Source organism: Mus musculus, chromosome 4 (genome assembly GCF_000001635.26).
Source record: "Mus musculus strain C57BL/6J chromosome 4, GRCm38.p6 C57BL/6J".
Lineage (NCBI taxonomy): Eukaryota > Metazoa > Chordata > Mammalia > Rodentia > Muridae > Mus > Mus musculus.
The window spans coordinates 96,511,171-96,535,292 of NC_000070.6; the positions used below are offsets into that span (position 1 = coordinate 96,511,171).

Genomic DNA, 24,122 nt, shown 5'->3' on the forward strand with positions numbered 1-24,122 from the left:
TGCATACATGTCTTAGTCAGGGTTTCTATTCCTGCACAAACATCATGGCCAAGAAGCAAGTTTTGGAGGAAAGGGTTTATTGGGCTTACACTTGCATACTGCTGTTCATCACCAAGGAAGTCAGGAGTGGAACTCAAGCAGGTCAGAAAGCAGGAGCTGATGCAGAAGCCATGGAGGAATGTTCTTTACTGGCTTGCTTCCCCTGGCTTGCTTAGGCTGCTCTCTTATAGAAGCCAAGACTACCAGCCCAGGGATGGTCCCACCCACAAGGGGCCTTTCCCCATTGATCACTAATTGAGAAAATACTGTACAGTTGAATCTCATTGAGGCATTTCCTCAAATGAAGTTTCTTTCTCTGTGTCAAGTTGACACAAAACTAGCCAGTAAAATACATGTATATATGTATGTATGTATGTATGTATGTATATATGTATGTATGTATATATGTATGTATTTACATATGCATATATGATATATGATTTATGAGTATATGCATGTATGTGTATATGTATATATTAAAACAATTGTTTAAAAGTGAGTGTGTATAACTTTATGTTAGTGTGTTAAATTTTAGGGAGTGAGAAAAAAGATGGTAGGTATTTGGGAGCATCTTAAGACTACTCTTCAGGAGAGAATTTCTCCAGGAGAATTATCATTGCCACTGACAGCACAGCAAGGGTTTGAAGAGAGAGTTCTAGGCACCACCCAATATAGAGTTCAGTCTATTCTTAAAGGTTTCTGAGTGAGTTGGAGGTCTCACAAAAGGAGCAAAATAATTAAAATGTGGATAATGTTAAATGTCTATGGTCACCGGTAACAGAAGAAGAGGGACAATTCAACCCTTTGTGAGAGCTATGATGAGAAGTGTTCCCAGGGCTCAGCAAGTGGTCTCCCTGATTGATTGACTGATTTGTTTGTTTCTTTGTTTGTGAGATAGGGGTCTTATTAAATAGCTTTGATTTTCCCTAAACTACTATGTTGACAAAGCAGGCCTCAAAATAACAGTAATCCACTTGCCTCTCTCCCTTCCCAGTGCTGGGAATGGCTATGTGTAGCACACCACGGGTTGCTGATCCCACCTTTCTTTCTTTCTTTCTTTCTTTCTTTCTTTCTTTCTTTCTTTCTTTCTTTCTTTCTTTCTTTCTTTCTCTCTTTCTTTTTTTCTTTCTTTTTTTTTTTCTTTTTTTTTTTTCTGGCATGAGAGTTTTTTTCCCCCAATTTTTATTAGGTATTTACTTCATTTACATTTCAAATGTTATGCTGAAAGTCCCCTATACGCTTCCCACCCCCAACTCCTCTTTCCCACCCACTCCCACATCTTGGCCCTGGTGTTTCCCCTGTACTGGGGCACATAAAGTTTGCAAGACCAAGAGACCTCTCTTCCCAATGATGGCCGACTAGGCCATCTTCTGCTACATATGCACCTAGAGACACAAACTCTGGGGGTACTGGTTAGTTCATATTGTTGTTCCACCTATAGGGTTGCAGACCCCTTCAGCTCGTTGGGTACTTTCTCTAGCTCCTCCATTGTAGGCCCTATGTTCCATCCAATAGCTGACTGTGAGCATCCACTTCTGTGTTTGCCCGGTACTGGCAAAGCCTCACAAGAGACAGCTATATCAGGGTCCTTTCAGCAAAATCTTGCTGGCATATGCAATAGTGTCTGCATTTGGTGGCTGATTGAGTGATGGACCCCCAGGTGGGACAGTCTCTGGATGGTCTATCCTTTCATCTCAGTTCCAAACTTTGCCTCTGTAACTCCACTATGTTCAGAGAAGCCCTATTTATAATAGCCAGAAGCTGGAAAGAACTCAGATGTCCCTCAACAGAGGAATGGATATAGAAAATGTGGTACATTTTCATAATGGAGTACTACTCAGCTATTAAAAACAATGAATTTATGAAATTCCTAGCCAAATGGATGGATCTAGAGGGTATCATCCTGAGTGAGGTAACCTAATCACAAAAGAACTTACATGATATGCACTCACTGATAAGTGGATATTAGCCTAGAAACATAGAATACCCAAGATACAATTTGTAAAACACATGAAACTCAAGAAGAATTAAGACCAAAGTGTGGACACTTCACCCCTTCTTAGAATTGGGAACAAAACATCCATGATCCCACCTTCACAAAGCACCATCTTCTCAGAAGAAAGAGATTTTGTTGCAGTGGGAAAGGGTGGTGGTGGTCAGATTTGTGAGTCTGGATTTATGAGACCTGCTTTTAACTATGGGGACTTTTAGAGTTCGACTAAATGCATTTTGCATCATAACATACCATGAGCCTATAGACAACGATGGCCCAAATGAAAAGGAATAAATGAGAAATGTAGTTTAGGCTTTCATTTTCATACCTTTAGTCCTGGGATGTGATGCTATTTAGGAATCATGGATTTTTAGGATTCAGAGACTTGCTGGAACAAATATGTAAGTGGGGATGGATTTAAGGGTTTCTATTCTTTCTTTACTTTCAGTTTTCTCTTTGATTTTTGTTTTCACTTAAGATGTTATGACTCAGACTCCTGATTCTCTTTTCCAATGTTATGCATCCTGTATAGTTTTAGAGTCTATCAGTAAAAATAAACTATGCAATATATAAATTAGTTTTAGTTATAGTATTATAACACAGAAACAGAAATATAGGTCGCAAACATATAAGTATTTATATATTATTATCTGTATCTGTACTTGTACCTGAACATATATCTATAATCTATATCTATACCTATAGGCAGATATAGCAATAATATGTATATTTTGATCAATAAAGATAAAATCTGGGTATGAACCAAAAAGTTCATTAGATAAATCATTAGCTATGCAAAAATAAGGATTTGAATTTGATCTCTAGAAATCGTGATAAAAATCCAGATATATTGGCAAGCACTTCTAAACCCATTGTACTGAAGAGATAGAACTACTTGGTGATTTCCAGGCCAATGAAAGACCCTTTGTGAGAAAATGGATGAATCTGAAGAAATGACAAGTTTATCTTTGTTATATACGAGATATTGAGATCACTACTCTCATTTTTATCTTAGGGTAAAATATTAGGCTTGAATGTGCTACAGTGACTTTATGCTTCTCACATAAACTTTTACCACAATTTGAAAATAAGTTTATGACATGAAATATATTTTTAATTTAAGATTTAGTCACTTATTTTATGTATATAAGTATACTGTTGCTGTACTAATGGTTGCAAGCCATCATGTAGATGCTGGGAATTGAATTCAGGACCTCTGCTTGCTCTAGCCCCACCTCGCTCCAGCACAAAGATTTATTATTATACCTAAATATACTGTAGCTGTCCTCTGACACACCAGAAGAGGGCATCAGATCTCATTACAGATGGTTGTAAGCCACTGTGTGGTTGCTGGAATTTGAACTCAGGACCTTAGGAAGAGCTTATCTTACACCTGAAAAACTTTTCTATAATCCAGAGGAATAACAATGATGAGATGGGTCGCTATTTCTCAAGGTGAGAAAATTCACTGATAAGTGGATATTAGCCCAGAAACTTAGTATACCCGAGATATAAGATACAATTAGCAAAACACATGAAACTGAAGAAGAACGAAGACCAAAGTGTGGACACTTTGCCCCTTCTTAGAATTGGAAACAATCACCCATGGAAGGAGTTACAGAGACAAAGTTTGGAGCTGAGACAAAAGGATGGACCATCTAGAGACTGCCATATATAGGGATCCATCCCATAATTAGCCTCCAAACGATGACACCATTGCATACACTAGCAAGATTTTGCTGAAAGGACCCTGATATAGCTGTTTCTTGTGAGACTAGGCCGGGGCCTAGCAAACACATAAGTGGATGCTCACAGTCAGCTATTGGATGGAGCACAGGGCTCCCAATGGAGGAGCTAGAGAAAGTATCCAAGGAGCTAAAGAGATCTGCAACCCTGTAGGTGCAACAACATTATGAACTAACCAGTACCCTGGAGCTCTTGACTCTAGCTGCATATGTATCAAAAGATGGCCTAGTCGGCCATCACTGGAAAAAGAGGCCCATTAGACATGCAAACTTTATATGCCCCAGTACAGGGGAATGCCAGGGCCAAAAAATGGGAATGGGTGGGTAGGAGAGTGGGAAGGGGGGGTATGGGGGACTTTTGGGATAGCGTTCTAAATGTAATTGAGGAAAATATGTAATAATAAAAAATATTTTTAAAAAAAGAAAATTCCTATGGGCAGTGTGCACAGCTCTGTAATATGGCACATCCATGCATCTCTTGATAGAGAAATGCAGCAATTTGCCAAGCAGTAAACTCTTAATAGAATTTTGTCTTAAGGGGTAGTATCAGAGAAGATTTTTCTGAAAGCTCAAGAGATTTAAATAGTTCATTTTTGCTATGGAAGGTCCAAAGACTACTTAGAGATAAGATTAATGGTAATGCCAAAGGAGAAAATGTAATTCAGGGAGGCATCATGAAGAATGTTTCTATGTGAGTGTGGACAGACAGAACTCACATCAAAATAATGCCAGGTATCTGACCAAGACATCTTGGTGATATCCAAGGCAAAATAGGATGGCAGTGCTGAAAGAAAGGAGGGAACCAGTAGGTTTTCATGGAACACTGTGACTCCTTGTTATAGCCTATCAGAACTACAGCAGACTTCTCTATTTAACCCTAGTGTTGAAGATCCTTCAAGTCATAGACTGTAAAGTCTTCCCCCATGACTCATTCCAATCCTGGCAGCATATGTGAAGGCCATACCCTTTCTCCAAATCACTTTATCCCCCAGCTGTTGGATGTCTCCCACTCCACTATTTTGTCTTCTGGCTCTATCTGAGAAACAACTTTCAGAAGCACCGTTTTGCCTTGTCCAGGTACATTCATCACATGTGTACCCTAACCTTCTTTGTTTACACTCCTGTAAAGCAGAACCCAGTGCACTCCGTTAGATGTTGTATCTATCCCACCAGAGAGGAGGTCCAGGGTGTCACAGGTGAGGTTTTCTTTATTAAAACCTGTAATATCATGTCTCAGTACAAGAAAGGCATTGTGTATTTTTGTAGAAGAGGTTTTCATTATTTAGTAAATTAATTAACTAGTGAATTTATGACTTATTATTCTCTTATACATTACATTCTGACCATAGTTTCCCCTCCCTCCTATTGTCACAGTCTCTTCCTCATCTTTGTTCTTCCTCAGATCTACCTCTCCTCAATTTGCTTCCTGAAAAGAGCTGGCCTCCAGAGCTATCAACTGAACATGGCATTAGGACATTACACTAAGACTAAGCACAAGTCCTCCAATCAATGCTGGATGGAGCCTAGTCAGTAGGAGGCAAAAGATTCTAAGATCAGTTAAAAGAGACACCTTGACTTCTACTGTTTGGTGTCCCCACAAAACCTGCTAAGGTACACAATCAAATCATATAGAGACAGAGGATTTGTGATTATCTCAGAACAGAATCTTGAAAATGGAGTACAAGTTAGCAGGACTCATTTAAAATGATATTAACATTGACCACATTGGCTAACCTCCTTCAAGTGATATGATTACTTAGCCTAGGTTTTTGTCAAACTACAATATATAAAAAGAATCTAATTTTGGTACTGATCATACATGAGAGAGCTGACCCTGGGATTCAAAGTTATTGGAGAATGCCCCTGCCTCTCTCCTTCTGTAACACTTGGGCGAGCTCCCCTTGGAAGCACAGAAGAGTTATACTTGATGGTATGGGTACATATGAACCAGCCCAAAGGCATGGGAGTAGGCTCTGCCCCTTGCTGGCAGTGACATTGGTCAAGCTAGGGCAAGGCAGGAGGGTTTGCACAGAAGGTGTAGATTCCTGAGAGCTCAAATACCTCTCAGGCCCAGATCTGGGACTTTGAACTGTCCTGTCTCACATCTATCTCATCCATGTAGTATATAAAGGGGCCAGTCCTACTCATTCAAAACCACGGAATATACAAGATACCGCACAACAAAAGAATATCCTTGAGGAGTCCCAATAAGAAATAAAATACTGAAATCTTTTTCAGTATTGACAATGGAGCAGTTCCAAAGCAGTAAACTGTTGGACAAACTGTGACACACTCCAGCATCCACAATGATATATTTTAGTCTACATTTTGCCAGAGGTTACAAGGATGGAGGATATGAGGTGGATATGAGGTAAAGGGTTGGGGGACATAAGTTGAATGGGGGTACATGATATGAAATTCTCAATAAAACAATAAAAACTTTAAAAAGAGGCAAATGGTTTTATAGCACTTATTTGCCAGCCTGTGAGTAGGGAAACATTCCTGCTTTATTGGTTTCTAGGTCTATTTAGATTTAGATCTACAGAAGTTAGTGACAGATCTGTCATCTGGGAAAGTCTCAAAAAAAGCCTGTTTCTGTAGATGCAATCAGAAGCTCGGATCTGATTCTTATTCTTTCTTTGTACCGCTTTAGGCTAACATTTCAATGGGCAAGAAACAAATACAGATGCATGAAAGGAGGAAAGAGGCAAACTGATAGTACACCAGTCAAGATATGATTCAGGGTGAACTTAGAAAATTTACTTTTTAAATAACAATTACAGTTTTAATTTTGATGTTTAATTCATTTTCAATTCAATTTAATGCACTTTGTTTGGAAGAATCACCATTATCCTCAAAACATTTAGATGAAAAGGCATGCCACTGAGCTCATAAATGATGTGCCCACCACCAAATCAAGGGGCTACTATTCTAGGAGATTGCTTCAATTTTCTAAGCCACATTTCTTCAGTACTTCTTGAATCACCTTCCTTTTCTGACATCTTTCTTCTCTCGTGTGAGCAACCCAGAAGCTTCAGGCCTTACATCTTATCTTCCTTTTCTCATTGCTTCTCCAGCATCACTGTCTAGGGACAGCACAGATGCGGTGGCTGACTGGAGAAAGTGTGAGGCCATTTCTGAACTTTGGGCTCAGCTTCTCATTGATTGGGGGATTGAAGGTGAATTTTTGCATAAGGCTAGTGAAGAAAATGAACAGCTCAGACCTGGCCAGTTGTTCTCCCAGGCAAGCTCGCTTTCCTGTGGGGAAAAAAAACAGATGAGTCACTCTCTCAGCTGACTTTAGTACATCAAGAGGCTGGTGTTTCCACCATCATACCTTAAATCCTGAGCTGATCCTGGGCATTTTGATGGTAATTATGTCTCACATCTTCATGATTTGGTCATTAGAGCCTGATTCAAAGTAACATTTCCTGACCTTTGGCATAAGAATATATCCCAGACTTATGTTTTCACTTTGTTACCCTGGAAATGTCATTTTCCCAGGTGTCCTGGTTCTTTGCATTGAATAATGTGATATATAAGGTAAGTCCAGGGCAGTAGGCATTCTTTCAACTCTGGGAGCTGTTGACGTAGGTCATGTCACACCATACACAGATGAACAGGGTGTATTTATTTCAGTGGGTCCGTAGACCCAAGTGTTTGTGTCCATGTTCATTTTTGCACAGATCTACTTGCCAGGCTCCATATTGAATATCTGGGTTTAGATTTGTGATCTCTGGTGACCAGAGACAACCCTAGCACTCCACTATTCCTTTCCTCACTGAACCTCCTCACCATGCACCCCAGCAGCACCGCAGCATTCATCATAACCCTAACTCATTATTAAGCCCCTTTTTGTGTAGATTTCTTTTTGTACATGTGTGCTTATTGTGTGTACACATGTGTACATGTGTGTAGATGTCAGAGTCCAGATATGTGTCTTGATCTCTTAATGTCATCCACTTTATTTCTGTATGTATGTATTTATTTTTGAGATTGAGTCTTTGAATAGCTGCATAGGCTGTCTGGTCACTGGTTCTCTTTCTGGCCATCTAACAAAAATACTACAAGCATATGCTGGTATGTTCGGCTTTTAGTGGGGACTTTGGGGATCAAATCTGGACATTATGCTCACAGAATTAATAACTGATGAGGTGAACTATCTTAAGATACTTGTCATTAGATTCCCTTTTTTCTAAACAACCCATTTAAAGTGAAAAAAGTAATAATATAGGACACATGCACCATTATGTTCATAGCAGCATTATTTACAATAGCCAGGAGCTGGAAAGAAACCTAATGTCCTTCAACAGAAGAATAGATACAGAAAATGAGGTACATTTACACAATGGAGCACTACTCAGCTATTCAAAACAATGAATTCATGAAATTCTTAGGCAAATGGATAGAACTAGAAAATATCATCCTGAGTGAGGTAACCCAATCGCAAAAGAAACCACATGGTTAGAAACCACTAATTGATAAGTGGATACTAGCTCAAAAGCTCCAAATAAATAGCCAGGATACAATTCACAGACCACATGAAGCTCAATAAGAAGGAAGAGCAAAGTATGGGTGCTTCAGTCCTTTTTGGAAGGAGAACAAAATACTCATAGGACTAAATATGGAGATAAAGTGTAGAGCAGAGACTAAAGGAAAGGACACACAGAGACTGTCCCATCTGGGGATTCATCCCATACACAGTTACCAAATCCAGACACTATTGTGGATGCTAACAAGTGCATGCTGAAAGGAGCCTGATATGGCTGTCTCCTGAAAGGCCTTGCCAGATCCTTACAAATACAGAGGCAGGTGTTAGTAACCAACCATTGGGCTGAGTGTGGGGTCCCTAATAGAGGATTTAGAGAAGGGACTGAAGGAGTTGAAGGGATTTGCAACCCCATAGGAAGAACAACAATATCAACCAACCAGACTCCCCACAACTCCCAGAGACTAAGCCATCAACAAAGGAGTACACATGGCTCCAGCTGCAAATGTAGCAGAGGATGGCCTTGTCATACATCAATGGAAGGAGAGGTCCTTGGTCCTATGAAGGCTTGGTAGATGTCCCAGTGTAAGGGAATCGAGGGCAGGTAGGTGGGAGTGAGTGGGTCCCACTCACAGAAGCAGGAGGAAGGAGGATGTGATAGGGTATTTCGGAAGGGAGGGAAACGGCCAAAGGGAATAACATTTGAAATGTAAATAAAGAAAATATCTAATACAAAAATGTAATAATATAAAATCCAAAGCAAAGCCTATGGCTTATGTTGGCTGCTCTAACTAAATAGAAGTTTACTGAGATGAATAGATTGGTTCTGAGGAAGAGCTTTGATGAGTAGCCATTGTTTTCCAGTTACTTCTTCTCTCCATTGACTGGTTAAATTACACTACTAATAATAACACATACAGTACACCAAGTCTGTCCCTTGACAGTACAAAGTCATGTAGACACTGGTGTCAAAGTTCATAATAGAGAAACATAATTTCTTTTTCTTTGTTTCATCTGGGAAAGTTGAATGGTATCCCAATGTTTGCCTAGGCCACATAATCTGAATGTATGTTGTTTAATTTGTGTTTCTTCATGTATCACCAGATGCACTGAACTACATACAGCCTTCGCTGCCACTTGACACACCACTAAGAAATGGTAGAAAATTAAACACATGTGCCTAAGATAGGTCATGTGAGCCATGCTCTTGATGGGGCTTTTTTTCTTTTTAATTTGGTTGGTTCCTTTTCTTGCTTCCTGGCCCCCATGAGGTAGTCATGTTCTTAAGCCATACACTTCAAACAAATGTTGTCTCATCTTAGTCACAGATCACATAGTCACAGACTAAGAATTCTAAAACCATGAGCCAAACAAAGCTCCTTCCAATGAATTTTCCCTCTCAGGTATTGTTTCAGTGAGGTTGAAACAACCTGGGCTAAAGGCTACTTGACCCTTTTGCTTTCAGAAAACAAAAGAAGCAACAACAGGAACAAAAATAACCAGAAAAAAAATGACTCATTGAGTGAAGTAAGAGGACTGGCCAATCACCTTTATGAACCCTGTTCTTATGCTCTATGACACCATTTGTTAATAGAGAACCTGTCAATCTCTCTTAGGATGAAACTGTTGAGTTTGTTGACTCACTCAGAGGATGGCGTAAATGAGAACACTTCCATGTAAATATAGTTTTTCATCTTCAGTGATGAGACACAGAAAATCTTTTCACTTCTAGTTAACTTTTCCTAGAGAGGAGCATCTTTGAAATATATCCTGCTTTTCCCTGGTGGCTTCTTTTAAATCTTCTAGAAATGGCAAGAACGGGAAGCAGGTTGGGGAAAACAATCAAAGAGTGATTAAAAAATTCACTTTACATTGTTAGCCAAGCAGGTCTTTCAGGGTTGTCCATGATGCTTATGATGGTTTTCATTGAGCATCCCAAGGCAAATGTGTTTTATTTTTCTTTATCATAAATTGAGATGATGACAATAAACAGAGAAAATTACCCTCTATCCTTACTTCCACATTGTGTACAGTGTAACTTCTATGCAATTCCAAACAAAGGCTGAAGTAATATCCCTCCCCTGCAATTATGGCTGGCTTTTGTGTCTTGTTACCAAACTACAGAATACCTTTTAAAACTGGGCCTCACCAGGCCTGTGTGCTTCTGTACTTGCAGTCAGGACATAACCACCACCATGCGAAAGGAAAACTGGCTTACTAGAGGGTGAGAGATGATGAGAACTCTGCCCTTCCACTGAGATGATCATAGACCAGCACTCAGACAGAAAGCAAACAAAGAAAAGCCAAGCCACCAAACTATCTGGAAACCTGTGAGCAACAACTTGTTCTTACTAAGTGGTGTAGTTTGAGATGTTTGTTGTGCATCAAGATTATAACTGATACACAGGATAAGAAGTCAGTGAATCTTAAACTAGAAGGGTCGAGAACTATGGAGACCACTTAAAATTTTCCTGTAATTTAGGTACACTGGCATGTATATGGACAGCAATGGGCCTGGAGAAACATCTTCTTGTGGAAGCCATGAACAGTGATCTGCTCACATTCCTGTCACCCATCTCAGGAAATATCACACAAAATATTTATTTGAAATGTAAAAGGTGATATAACTTTACATTTTTCACATTGCATTGATCTTATTCATAAACTAAAAGAGGCATAGGGTAAAACCAAACAAAACTGTATCTAAGTTCAGTAAAAAGAAAAATAATGGTTAGAGTAAGTGAAATATGTAGCTAAGATTTTGTCCTGCAATTCAAAACTTCTGGGCAGAGTTCCTGTGTCATATCAGGTTTTCTATTAAAGGGAGTTGTGAACAGTGAACAAAGGGATAAAGAAGCCCAAATAAAAAAGACAAAGATATCAGAACTACACCCAGGGCAGCCCAGATCTGAGAAACACTGGCTCTGGATCCAGACTGGCAAGAGGGCATATTCAGGCTTCTCCTTTGCCGAGCCTCAGGGTCACGAGAAGTGGCACTGCCCCAAATAAACAAGAAAACTTGTTGACCTTGTCAACCATTGCAGTGTGGCTTCTGTGCAGCATTTAGTCACCTTCTGGAGGCAGTGTTAGGAAACACAAGCTTCAGTGTGAGAACATGTGATAGAGATTGAGTCCCAGGTGCAGTACATTTGACTAGGTCTGTGTCCTCATCTCTGCAGGGTTCAGTCATTTCATCCTGAAAGACTACAGTGAGGGGCTTCTCTGCTCATTATCTATTCTACTACTTTCATGTTCTAGGGTGTATATCTGACATATAATATATACTCAGTACACATTTATGGAACTAAAGAACTGTAAAATTATTTGAAAATATATGTTCTAAGCATAGAAGCCAATACCTGTAATGCAATAGAGAATTTTGTTACTGCAACAATTGTGTGCCTACAAGATTTTGTTCGTAATTGGCTGGCTAGAAAACACAAGAAAGAGTGAGAGTCATCACTATATCTCCTTCCCTGACTAGCAGGTTGCATTAACACAAAAATATAGAACTAGAATTTTAAAGCATGCTTAAAATTATAAAAGATAAAAGACAAAAGACTTGCCTTTTGAAAAGTTCTTGGATAGGTTAGAACCCAATCATGTTAAGAAAATGCTTTTCACAATCATTGCTTCATGTTTCCATTGTGGTGACTACTCCCCAATTTCTCATCATCATCTCATTATCAATCTATTCCATTTCCCTGTGTAGGTGCATCCTTTAAAAATAACTTGGGTCTAGCTGCATATGTATCAAAAGATGGCCTAGTCGGCCATCACTGGAAAGAGAGGCCCATTGGACATGCAAACTTTATATGCCCCAGTACAGGGGAACGCCAGGGCCAAAAAGGGGGAGTGGGTGGGTAGGGGAGTGGGGGTGGGTGGCTATGGGGGACTTTTGGTATAGCATTGGAAATGTAAATGAGCTAAATACCTAATAAAAAATGGAAAAAAAAAGAAAAAATGAAAAAAAATAACTTGGGACACTGAAAAACCTTATGAAGGTGGCACATATCCACCTTATTGAAGCAGAGCCAGAGTGTTGGTTTCTATCCTTAGTGTTTTGGAAAGGAGAATAAGGAAAACTGGAATTCCCAGCAGAGTCAAGGAAGGATGGGGATTAGGCTGAGTCGGAAGAAGTGGCAAGTCCAGGGAATACAGGATTGCAACCAAAGTCAAAATACAGTCAATTTGAGGCATCTGGGCACAAGAGGAGGGAGGAGCTGAGGTGGAGCACTGAACTCATTCCTCCTCATCACAACTCACCCATTGAGAAGGGCAGAAAGGATTCTCTCTTCTTAAACTGTCCATTCTCCAAAAAGTGCTCTGGATTGAACACATCTGGAGTGGCCCACTCTTTTGGGTCTCTGTGCAGTGCAGTTAGGTTTGTTAGAACCATTGTACCCTAGAAATGACAGCAAAGAGTCAAGGCTTGATATAAGGAACAAACCTGTAATGGCATAGGTAGTTCTCTAGTTCTGGCGCATTTATATTGAATTCCATATCTTTAATTCAATCTAAATGGGAATTGAAACATGCATTTAACATTTATACCCCCTTTACCTTTCACAGTACCTTCCTCTTTGTCTAGAAACCTTTACAATGAATGTAAGTGCCTGTTGGAGATTTAAAAGCCCATTAGCTTGCTCTTTAATGATTAACAATGTCTATAGGAGGAAGTTTATATGGTCTAGATAAACAACTTTTATCATCCAAAAGAGTATTATTTGGCAGAGAAGAATAAAAACCAGCCCGGCTACTTCCTACAATGAGGACAATGGCAGGTCCATGAAGCGGAATTGCGTGTCTTTCATCTCCATTCTTAGTCTTCAACATGGAGGCTTCTGAACCCAGTTTCTCAGCAGGGTTAGGAAAATATCTACATATCCAGTGAGACAAGACCAGGTCATCAGGCTTGCTGGCACTGTGCCAGGACTTTCCAGCATGTGTCTTTCCCTCACACTAACTCATGCTTCCTTCAGTGACTTGATAAGTCTTTCAAACTCTCTCATATCAATTATTGGTTCCCAGTGTCACCATAGTGCAGTCTTCCCTTGCTTTCTTAGACCCAAGAACATGACTTAGCCACCCCACAGTGTTCACTTCCCATCATTTTCTTTACCAACTCTGTAGTATGTCTTCATCAACTTATGCTAGTATCTGTGAAGACAATCACAGGATAATCAACTAATGGTAGTAGACATTTCCTGACTGTGGATGGCACCATTCTACAAGCTGATGGCCTGAATGAAATAGAAAGAGTGGAAGTGAGGAAAAAAAATCTCCTGCTGACTTTTTCCTCTGCTTCTTGGCTAACCTTATGTGATTAGATTGGCTCTTTCACCAACCCACTTCCACACTGAACTGAAAAGTTGGGAATTTTGTCACAGCCAACAAATGTTTGACTTGATCACCTATGGTGAAATAAAAAGAATAGAAAGAATTTAAACTTTTGGAGCATGGAGGGTATAACTTTCAGGAAACCCTGTGCAGAGTGTTAAGAGATCTGGGAGATGTGATAGGGATTCAGTCCATTAAAATGGGTAATTTAACAGAGACTCATATAGAAACATTGAAGGAGATTTTTTTTCATGTCAAAATAATGCAAGTCCTATGGAGGAACTATGGCATGGCCAGAATGACCAGAACACGGGTGGTTCTGTATCCCCAGTCTTCTATTTTATAGTAGAGAGATTTTATGCAGACCAAATTTCCTTAAGCCTCAATTTTCCAATCTCAAAATGAGATTGATTGTTATTCTGAAAAGTTGAAAAGTCATTTTGAAGGAGAGAAGATTCTAAAGCACACACACACACACACACACACACACACACACACACACACACACACATATATATATATATATATATATATATATATATATATATATATATATATATATATATATCAGTTGTGTATAAATTAACACTGGAACAAAGCCTGTGGGTCTCTGTTTTAGAAATAACAGTCTCACCATGATGGTAGTGCAAGTTTCTCAAAATTTATTCACATTTCAAATTCTGTATTTCAAGGATTGTGGAGAAATATTTTCTAACCCCAGTCGGGCAGCTCTTCAGTCTTGAGAATGCCTCTCTGGAGTAAAGTCATGTAGCAGAGAACTGCTGACTGCTAGAGCCCACATTAGCATAGGAAGATGCTCAGATGACTTTAGCAAATAAAGCCAGGCTTTGCTTAAACATATTTGACCAAGGAGTCATCTTTCCCACTATATATGTAAATATCTGTTTAGATGCACGGAGGTAATGAATACTTTAGCAGACATAATATGCCTCTGCTGATTTAAGTAATCCTGAGGCAGGAATACATGTCACATTTACCTTAGGTTCACAGGAGGATATAAAAAGTGGACTGGTGTGTATAAAGCTGGAAGTCCATAGTTACCTTTGGCAGATGAAATCCATTCAAATTGGTATCCATTGCTACTTCCCTGGGAACATTCAAGGGGATGATATTGCCCATCCTCTGCACCTCGTGGATGACAGCATTGGTATAGGGCATGGATTCTCTATCAGCAAGTCTTGCTGCCCTCTTCTGGCCAATCACCCTATCAATCTCTGCCTGTACTTTTTCTAAAAGTAAACAGAAGGGTCTATTAAAATTTTAATTTAATGATTTCTTCTAACAATATACAAGCTGTCTATGAGACCTTATCAGCTTTTATTTAATTTTAGTGTCCTGACTACAAAGAAATATGTCTTTAACCCTTCAAAGGATTGAATTAAAAAAAAAACTCCATAACTCTCTTTGAACCTACAACATAATTATAACTTTACATATATCCTGAACTGAGTAACTGTGATCAGCATTACTAATCTCAGAGAAAAATCTATTGAGGCATGAATACTTTCATTACAGTGGATTATAAACAACTCACATTCATGTTTCATAGTCCTAGAGCTGGGGAATTCTAAAACAGGGCACCAAGAAATTTCTCATCTGATAGCAACAATTTTCTGTCTCATAGATGGAAAAGCTTTGTTTTCTCTTCATGTCATAGAAAAAATAACTATCTTATGTAATTTTTTAAAAAATAATACTCTTCAGTGGAGGGTTCTTATGGCATGATAGTGGAGGTCAAAGGGCATCTTGTTGTAGCTCTTTCTCTTCTACCATGAGGTTTTTGGGAACTACACTTATGGCAGATGAGTTATTAACAAGATTCTTTGTCTCTTTGCCTGTCTCCCTTGTTTCTTCTGTATTTCTTTCAAAGGCATTAATTCCCTTCTTAGGACTAATCAACTTCTAACATCATACCATTGGTAATAAGGTTGTAATAAGTAAATTAATGGAGAATGCATAAATATTCACACCACAATAAATCAGTAGACTATAATTTCTTAAGATATTGTTGGACAACACTGTTAAAGAAATTCTTAACAGTTCAGATTCCACATCTGACTAATGAGAATAATTATGTCTTATCCAAAATACAGTTTGAAATTTCTATGCATAAGTAGATTCATACTAATAAATAGTAATGATTGTTAGCTATCTTCCAAAATGTCAGTACAGGTTGAACAGTTATCCAGTGGGAAATTCTTAACTTCTGGAATGTGTAGTCAGTCAATGATCATGTGACTAAGTTTTGGCAAGTAAAACACAAACAGACAGCTGATCCCAGTGGCATATCCCTTTAATCCCAATATTTGTGAGACAGGGTAGTTAGGTCTCTGAGTTCCAGGACAGCTTGGTTAACAAAATGAGTTCTGTGACAATCTGGGCTACACAGTGAAAGCCTGCCTTGAAAAGTCAAAAATTTGTAAATAAACACATTTTTTTCATCTTTGGAACATGGTCTGATACAACAGGGTGTCTACTTTTCTCTTTTCCCTTCTAGGGAAAGGAGTACTCAGGGTTGCCCACTTACAGAGAGCTAAGCTTTACTTTAGCTTCAATTCAGCAACAATTTAAAGGGAATTTGTAACAAAAAGCCTATTACAAAATCCAGCTTAGAGATTTGTCCTGACAGAGAAATAAATGTCTAGCAATTACACTACTGTCTATACAAAAATGAACTGGTAGTAAAATATATTTGACATAAAACTTGTCACAATAACAATTTTTCATTTATATTCTATATATGTAGCCAAATAACCTTAAACTGTGACAGCCCTGCCTCAAGCTCTTCAAGTATTTTGACTAATGTTGGGTACCACCAATCACAATTCTTGTCAGAATTTTTAACTGCACAGTTCAATAATATTAAATGTGTTCCTATTCTGTAAGCAGTGGCTAGTTCTTTTCCATCTTGGAAAATTGAAACTCTGATATTATACAATTGGTGGTTCTCCCCTCTTCCATTCAGTCATTTTGGATAGATATCTAACTATTCAACATAACTAATTTGGGTTGCATAGGTCAGTTCATGTGATTCATTGATTGGTTATTTAACTTAGGGCAATGTCCTAATAACTCGTACATTACTAGATGACCATCAGAACTTCTTTCTCTCAAGATGAAGTGCTGCTCTAACTCATGCAGCCATTTGTGGTCAATGAACAATCTTGATAGTTCTATCCCTTGACTATTATGTATATTTCAAAATGAACACCAGTGTAAATTTTCATGTAAATCTACTGATATTTTGAAGCTGCTATTCTAGAGGTCAAGTATGTATGCTAGCTTTAAAACCTAAAAATATTACTGCTCAGGTAAATATGTATTTTACTTGAAACTCAAGATGCATACACTTAAATACAGGTACATATATGCATTTTGCATTCATAAAAAAATATATGGGCATGGAAAATAACGTGAGTAAAGGGTTTGCCATGCAAGCATGAGGACTTGAGTCTGACTCTTATAATTCATGGGTAAAATCTGGATATGGTAGCATGCATTTCTAATTGCAGGGCACTAAGAGGTGGCAACAGGCAGATCCCATGGCTCACTGAGCAGACACTGACTGTAGTTTCCTTGACAATATCTATTGCTTCCACATGTTTATAAACAAATACACACACACACACACACACACAGAGAGAGAGAGAGAGAGAGAGAGAGAGAGAGAGAGAGAGGGAGAGAGAGAGAGAGAGAGATGAATTGTTCTATAAAATTTTCTTTACCACAAGGAAGCATTCTGAATTTTTCTATGCAATTGTTTTCTTAAGGCAAAAACATAGGGCTTCCATCTATGAAATATATTTTATATCTAGTAAACTGTTGCTAAACATTCAAAGAACAAAAACAATAACAAAACAAGAAGAGCAAAAACAAAGCACATGTCCTATAACAGAAAAAAAATATTTCTATCCTCAAATCATTAAATTTGCTAGAATCTGATGGAATAAAAATGATAGGATGGACCACTTTCCCTGACAGATGCCAGTGAGTGAAGAAAAAAACAATGTGTTAAGCAGAACCCCAGCATACTATTCAGTGATCTCTGGAGGAAAAGAATGACAGTTATTCCCAAGTTATCAAATCCATGGAGGAATTTGAAATGACTTGGAAAAGCAATATCTTTCTATTCTTCTATGATTGGGGAACATTGTAACAGAATAATGGTAGTAGAGTGAAAATGTAATACCATGGCTTAGAGGCACAAATAAGGACCGGGCCAAGATAGGACATATAGAGTAGGATAGGTACCATGGTGGGTGGAAGGATCTGAAGCAGGAAAGGCAGAAAGGTGATATGATGGTGTATAGAATACCAGAATAATAATTTTGAACAGAGTGCAGGATAAAATGGAAGGGGTCTACTAAAAAAGGAAGAAGGAGAAGAGTGGACGCACTCTGTCCATGTCTGCACCCTTGGGACCTATCTCAGTCCTGACAGAACATGCAGAAGACATTCCCATTCCCAAGTACACACTGCCTCACAGCTATGCCACACCCTTTCTCTGCACCATCTTCTGGTCTTCTCTAAGCCATAGATTCCAGAAGAAGAATTTGGCTCTGTCAGGTACAGTCACAATATGCTCACCTTGGACTTCTGGGTAGAGGGCCATGTAGAGCAGAGCCCAGCGTAATGTAGTTGATGTTGTCTCTGTTCCAGCAAAGAAGAGGTCCAAAGTGCTGCAGATAAGGTTTTCTTCATTGAAACTTGTAGTCTTCTCTGGGTACTAGAAAAGACAGCGTTTAGTTAGAAAGTTTGTGATTATTAAATACACAGGTTCTGAACCTGGGTAACAAATGCAAATGCTGCTATTTGAAGTGATGTTATCTTTAATCTCCTCAGGACACAATGAAATTGTAAGAGTTATCATGGTCCAAATACAAGAAGATTGACACATAGGGTCTTCTTCAGCCTTAGTAATGAGTTCAGAAGGATTTATTTGAAAATAATATTGCCTTGACCTCATTATAAGGCTTTTTTTTTCTCCAACTGCTATAGACTGACCAAAAGCTTCTAGTAGTTGAGTGGACTAATATCAAGAAACTATTTTCTATGTGACTATACTTTTGGAATAGTCACAATGCAAACATGACAGGATAAACCCACCCACAGATATTTAGCTTCCATTATCAGCTAAGTCACTAAGTCACTATATGATTTTTTAAACATTCATTTCACATTTATCTGTTTCAGTCTATAAAATGAGGATAACACATACCCTTAACATGTCATATCAACTGTATGAGATGCAACAGATATGTATTAAAAACTCTACAAGTGGTTTTGTTGATTCCAGAAGGACTTAGATGAATTTTATGTATGTATTGTTCTCTTCATTAATATTTCATACCTAACACCTTCTGATTCTATCAAATCATATTTGGTGTATAATTCCCTCTTTTCTAACTTCCTCTAGAAGCATCATTGTTTACATTGCTTATAATTTTAATGCTCTCATACCTGTACTCCATATAGGGAAAATTTTGACTCCTTTTCTGAGAACAAAATGTTGTTACTATTGAAACTGTGTCAGGAAGATGAAATATGATAGAAGAAGAAAAGAAATTTACTATTATGCCCTGAGTATAAAAGGAATTTATTAACTAACTAGTCAAAGCTCATAGGACAGATTCAGTGATGTGTATTTGCTAGAAGCCTATTTTGGTCTGAGCATTAAAAGTAGTGTTATAGGTTAAATTTAAAATGATCCCTACAGACTCAAGTTTTGAACACTTTGTTCCTAGCTGCTGGGACTATTTCAGGATAGACTGGAACATTGGCAGGTGGTGTTCAACTGGAGTAATTTAGTCAGTAGAAATGGGATTCCTGTGGTTGCATTAAAGTCTTGGGTCCTAGTTAGTTTGAGATTCCTGGTTTACAATGAAATATACTTTCCCCAACGCATCCTTTTCCATATATTTTCCTTCATGTTAGACCCCTTGAAAATATCAGCCAAAAATAGACCTTCAAATTCTTAAATTGTTTCTGCAAATTATTGTCACAAGATCCAAACTTACAAATACACACAATTGGCTGCATTCTCTTTGAGTGTACATGATTGAATGGTGTTTATAACTATACAATCATGAGAAGGTAGATGCCACATTTATACATTAAAACTAAACTCTAGAATTCAGCTGAGTTTTGCCTGTACACTGCAATATGCCTAAAATGGATGAGTAATTGGCTTTATATTGATTCATCTAAAAATAGAGCTCTAAGGTTTACTTACTAATTTTTTTGTATATATTTCTTTCATGTATTGGTAAAAGACAAGGAAACGATAAGAGGGAAGTATCAGCCTTTACAGTGAGGAAACTGTTTCTAACCCTCCTGAGTTAACACTAGCTAGACACATTAATATTTCACCTATATGGCGTATATGAAGCATTGGTGTACAAAAATGTCCATATCTTCATTTTTGGAACCTTTACATGCTACTTGATGAGCTAAAATACACTTTGTAGATTTGATTAATTAAAGAGAGGATAATTACCCTGTACTACCCTTGAAAGAAGGGTCTGGAAGGTCAAAACTAAAAAGATCAAGGAAAAGAGATTCTACAGTTTAGGAATTGAAGACAGAGAAAGGAACCAATACAGAATATATCTGTGTTCTCTAGGAGTTTGGAGATGCAGCATCATAGTTTCCATTGCCTTTCAGTGAACCTTGTGTGGTAACTAAGAGTTAAAGTTGTGAGTACTGCAGGAGAATAAATCCATGCCAATTCAAACCCTAAGTGTGTGGTGTGTGGTAGCCAGATGCATGATTGATTGAAAATTATTAAATGAATACATTATCTCTATGAAAAAGACACAGAAGCATCTCCCTCACCTTTGTCATTTCCTTGAGGAAAGCATCAATGAAGTCTCTTGGTTCATCGGGGTTCCAGTCTTTCCGGTGATCATCAATCATACAAGAGACAAACAATTTCAGTTTTTCCCAGTTTCTGAAAACTTTTTGATGTGATCCAGGGATGTATTTCATTATCCATGGAAAAATATTATACAGCTGGTTAGGAAAAATAAGATAGTCATGAAGATAATATGGTGGTATTTTACAGTGTTTCCTAATATAGTCTTGTCTTTCTACATGTTTCTTACTGTGAAACTGTGGGACCAGCTTTAGTTTTCCCTCTCCTCTTCCTTGAAAATATTTCAACTCCACCATGAAAAATATATTCAGCCTCCGAATACTTCTTAAAGCCCAACTGCCTTTTACATGCTATATAACACCACCTCTCTATCTGGACTTTGGGAGAGAACTCAACACTTTTATTTATTATACTATCAATGTCATTATAACTTATTTACCATATAATTTCCAGGAAAAATATTTATCAGTGTAATCACATGCTTGACTTTGTTAGTTTCTATATTAAAAGGTTGTCCCTAGACTCAGAATTGGACAATGTCTTTGGCATGTGCACATCCTACAGAATTGGCAACCCCCAAACCTTTATTATTTCTCTAAATAATCCAACCACATCAGCCTTGAGAACACACTGAGTGCCCTGGTTCATATATTCATTGTGCCTGAACAGTATCCCTGATTTTTCTTAACCATGCCCCTCACTTCATAAAGCATTGGTCAAGTCTCTTTGGAGATAGTTTACTTGATTATCCTTAAAGAGACAAGCAACTTCTCACTCCTCTGGTTCTCTGTCATGACTTATTTCCCTTATGGAAAATTATCAATAAAAGTATTGTGCAAGTAACTATACATTCTGGTACCAGTACTGTGCTTTGATCCACATATAAAACTGCAACCTTTACACAAGTAAACTAAATGGTGAATGAGGTTTCAATAATATTTGTACTAAACAGATACCATAACAAAACATAAATCAACAAGATTTAAAATAAGACATATATGAGGGTGATTTCTACCTCTCTAGGCTCTAGTAATAATAAGTTGTAACAGTTATAATAACAACATTAATGATGTTAATATTATTACAAAGTAGAATTGATAACATACAATGTGCTAATGGGGTCTTCCTGTATCCAAGAGCAGTGAATAACAAGAGACATACAAAGCATTCCATAGAGGTCTGATGGACTTCTATCTATATTTGCTTGCACAGCTCTACCAGTTTGCTGACACCATGTTGCCTCATTTCCTATGCAGAAGGGCATTGTAAAAATTAATGGACTTTTGAAGTGATCTATCAAAATGACTGTTGTAATCTATCTTTCCAAGAATATTTATTTTCACTCTGCCACCTTTATGTTTCCTTCTGAGATTATTTTTTACCCTAATACACACCTAGAAGTTGGCTGCACACCTTCTGATCTCCACTGACTTCCTAGCCCCTGCTGACTAGGATGAGAAAAACATGGAACTGCTGGACTTGTAACTATATGAATAAGAGTTATAACAAGGAACACAAGACAGTATAGACACTAAGTGCAGCTGAGCTCATTCTTTATGCCCCGTTTCATACCTATAAGTTTTGCTATCCATTTCCTTAATTTTCAGTGAGCAAATCTCTGAACTTAAGGAAAAAGTGCTTGTGGGGATACCACAAGTGAGAATTAACCCACTCTTGGGTGCATCGTAGAGAATTTGATGGTATAAAAACAGAAGTTCTTAAAGAGAAAATGAACTTTTAATGGACCAATAACTATGCTTTTGATTCATTCTTTCTGGAACCATGTGTATTCCCTGTATGGTCAATATGAAACACCTGCAAATGTTATGTCCACACTCCAGAAGACATGTTCAAGGAAGCATAAATGTAATACAGAAGCACAAGTACATAATGCTATACAAAAGTCTCAAAAGGACTCTAGGAAAAATGATAAGTGACTCTGGCGAGATAAGCAAACAATTGAATTTAATAAAAGACCCACAATAGGAAGTCAGCAACAAAAAGGGACAGGTCAGCAAAATGAATGAAAAAAATCAGCAATGTAGTAGAAATGATCAGCAACAGAAGACACATGCAGCAAGGGAACTGAGGTCTGTATAAAACAAAACATGAAGCAGATGTGTATCTTGGTCTTCATGTGAGACCTGAACTATTGGAGCAGGGGTATCTCAAAAGCTGTTGCCTGTACACGGGATATGTTCTTCTAGCTGGACTGACTTGTCTGCCCTCAGTAGAAGAGGACACATCTAAGCTTTCAGAATCTCAATAGACCAGGGTGTAGGGATACCTTGGGGACCCCCCACTAACTCAGAGGAGAAAGGGAAGTGGGAGGGGAAGGATTATGGGAGGAGGGGAGTGAGCAGGATGTAAATACATAAAAATTTTTTTAAAAAAATAATAACTGAATTTGTCAAAAATGTACACTGGAACACATCACTAGCAGACTAAACTGCAGAAAATTATCAGAAATGTTGCACAATGCTGAGGGCACACTCCTTTTAAATATCCGTTAAGTAAAATAATAAGCATGACCCTAATGTCTAAGAGAACAGAGTCACTATCTACGCTGAAACCTAGATCAATATTTGTGTGATCTCAAAGAAGCAAATTTTAGTGGTAAAGATACCCACAAGAAAACAGTCTATAAGGCAAATAGAAATAGAGCAAGCTGATGTAGTTATTCTGATAGCTGATAAAACAGATTTCAAACTCAAACTAGTCAAAAGAGATAAAAAAACTAATATTACCTAAAGGTAACACCAATTAATAAATCATAACAGTTGTAAATAAAAATGATCACACACACACACACACACACACACACACACAGACAGATTTTTTTTCACACATGGTACACACATGATGGAAGAACCTAGTTCTTAACGTTGTTGTCAGACTTGTGTGCACCCATACACATAGCAAATGTATATATGTGTGCACACAAGCTAAATAAAAGACCATGGAAATGTTTTAGAAACATACAAACATATACACACACATCCTCAAACGTGTACATACCAAGATAGGGGACTAGAAGAAGGGAAACCAGGCTGATAAAATCAAGCACTTGAGGCTAATTTCACCTTACAACTGTCCAACTATTTTCCATATTCACGGGAGTGGATGAATGACCAGTAAGCTATGGAGAATATTTGAGGAGGGATAAGGATTAGAGATACATAATGATGCCTACTTGGAGTGACATTCGAACACCAAATGTTTATATTTTCTATTATAAGAAGACTGATAGTATCAAGGGATATAGGAAGAGTTCATACTTCTGAATCTTTGTCTTATATGTCCAGATGCAAATATAAGACAAATTGAGTATGCCACATGGACACTGACATGGAACTGTTATTAATAACGCCATAAGCCTAGGAACAACACACTTACCTAACCAAGGGGAAATCAATAACAGATTCAGAGAGTGCACTGCTAGTCTCCTAATAACAAATATCAGTGCACAAAGAGAAATCACAAAACAAGGCAATGAGCTAGAAAGTAAATTCAGATAACTCTGAGAAAGGAAGATAGAGGCATCGGAAAAGAGAGTCCAAGTAAAAATTGTCATTTTTCTAAGAGCCCAGCAGTTACATATGTATGTATATAGACCAATAT

At 38.0% G+C, this 24,122-nt stretch overlaps 1 protein-coding gene across 5 annotated transcripts in view; it reads right to left on the bottom strand.

The window, feature by feature from the left end:
* Positions 1-4,967: 4,967 nt before the first annotated feature.
* Positions 4,968-24,122, bottom strand: part of Cyp2j6 (cytochrome P450, family 2, subfamily j, polypeptide 6) — a 48,168-nt gene continuing 29,013 nt past the window's right edge. For 3 of the 5 annotated variants that reach the window (XM_011240424.2, NM_010008.4, XM_006502721.4), the window contains 5 exons: positions 20,462-20,638; positions 18,215-18,353; positions 14,669-14,856; positions 12,533-12,671; positions 4,968-7,035 (listed from right to left, as the gene is read on the bottom strand). In XM_011240424.2, the coding sequence (XP_011238726.1) occupies positions 6,857-7,035; positions 12,533-12,671; positions 14,669-14,856; positions 18,215-18,353; positions 20,462-20,638 (822 nt within the window). In that variant the 3' untranslated portion in view covers positions 4,968-6,856. Of the gene's footprint in view, positions 7,036-12,532; positions 12,672-14,668; positions 14,857-18,214; positions 18,354-20,461; positions 20,639-23,519; positions 23,641-24,122 lie in introns of those variants that run through there. The other 2 variants (XM_006502722.4, XM_030253163.1) reach the window with 2 other exon arrangements.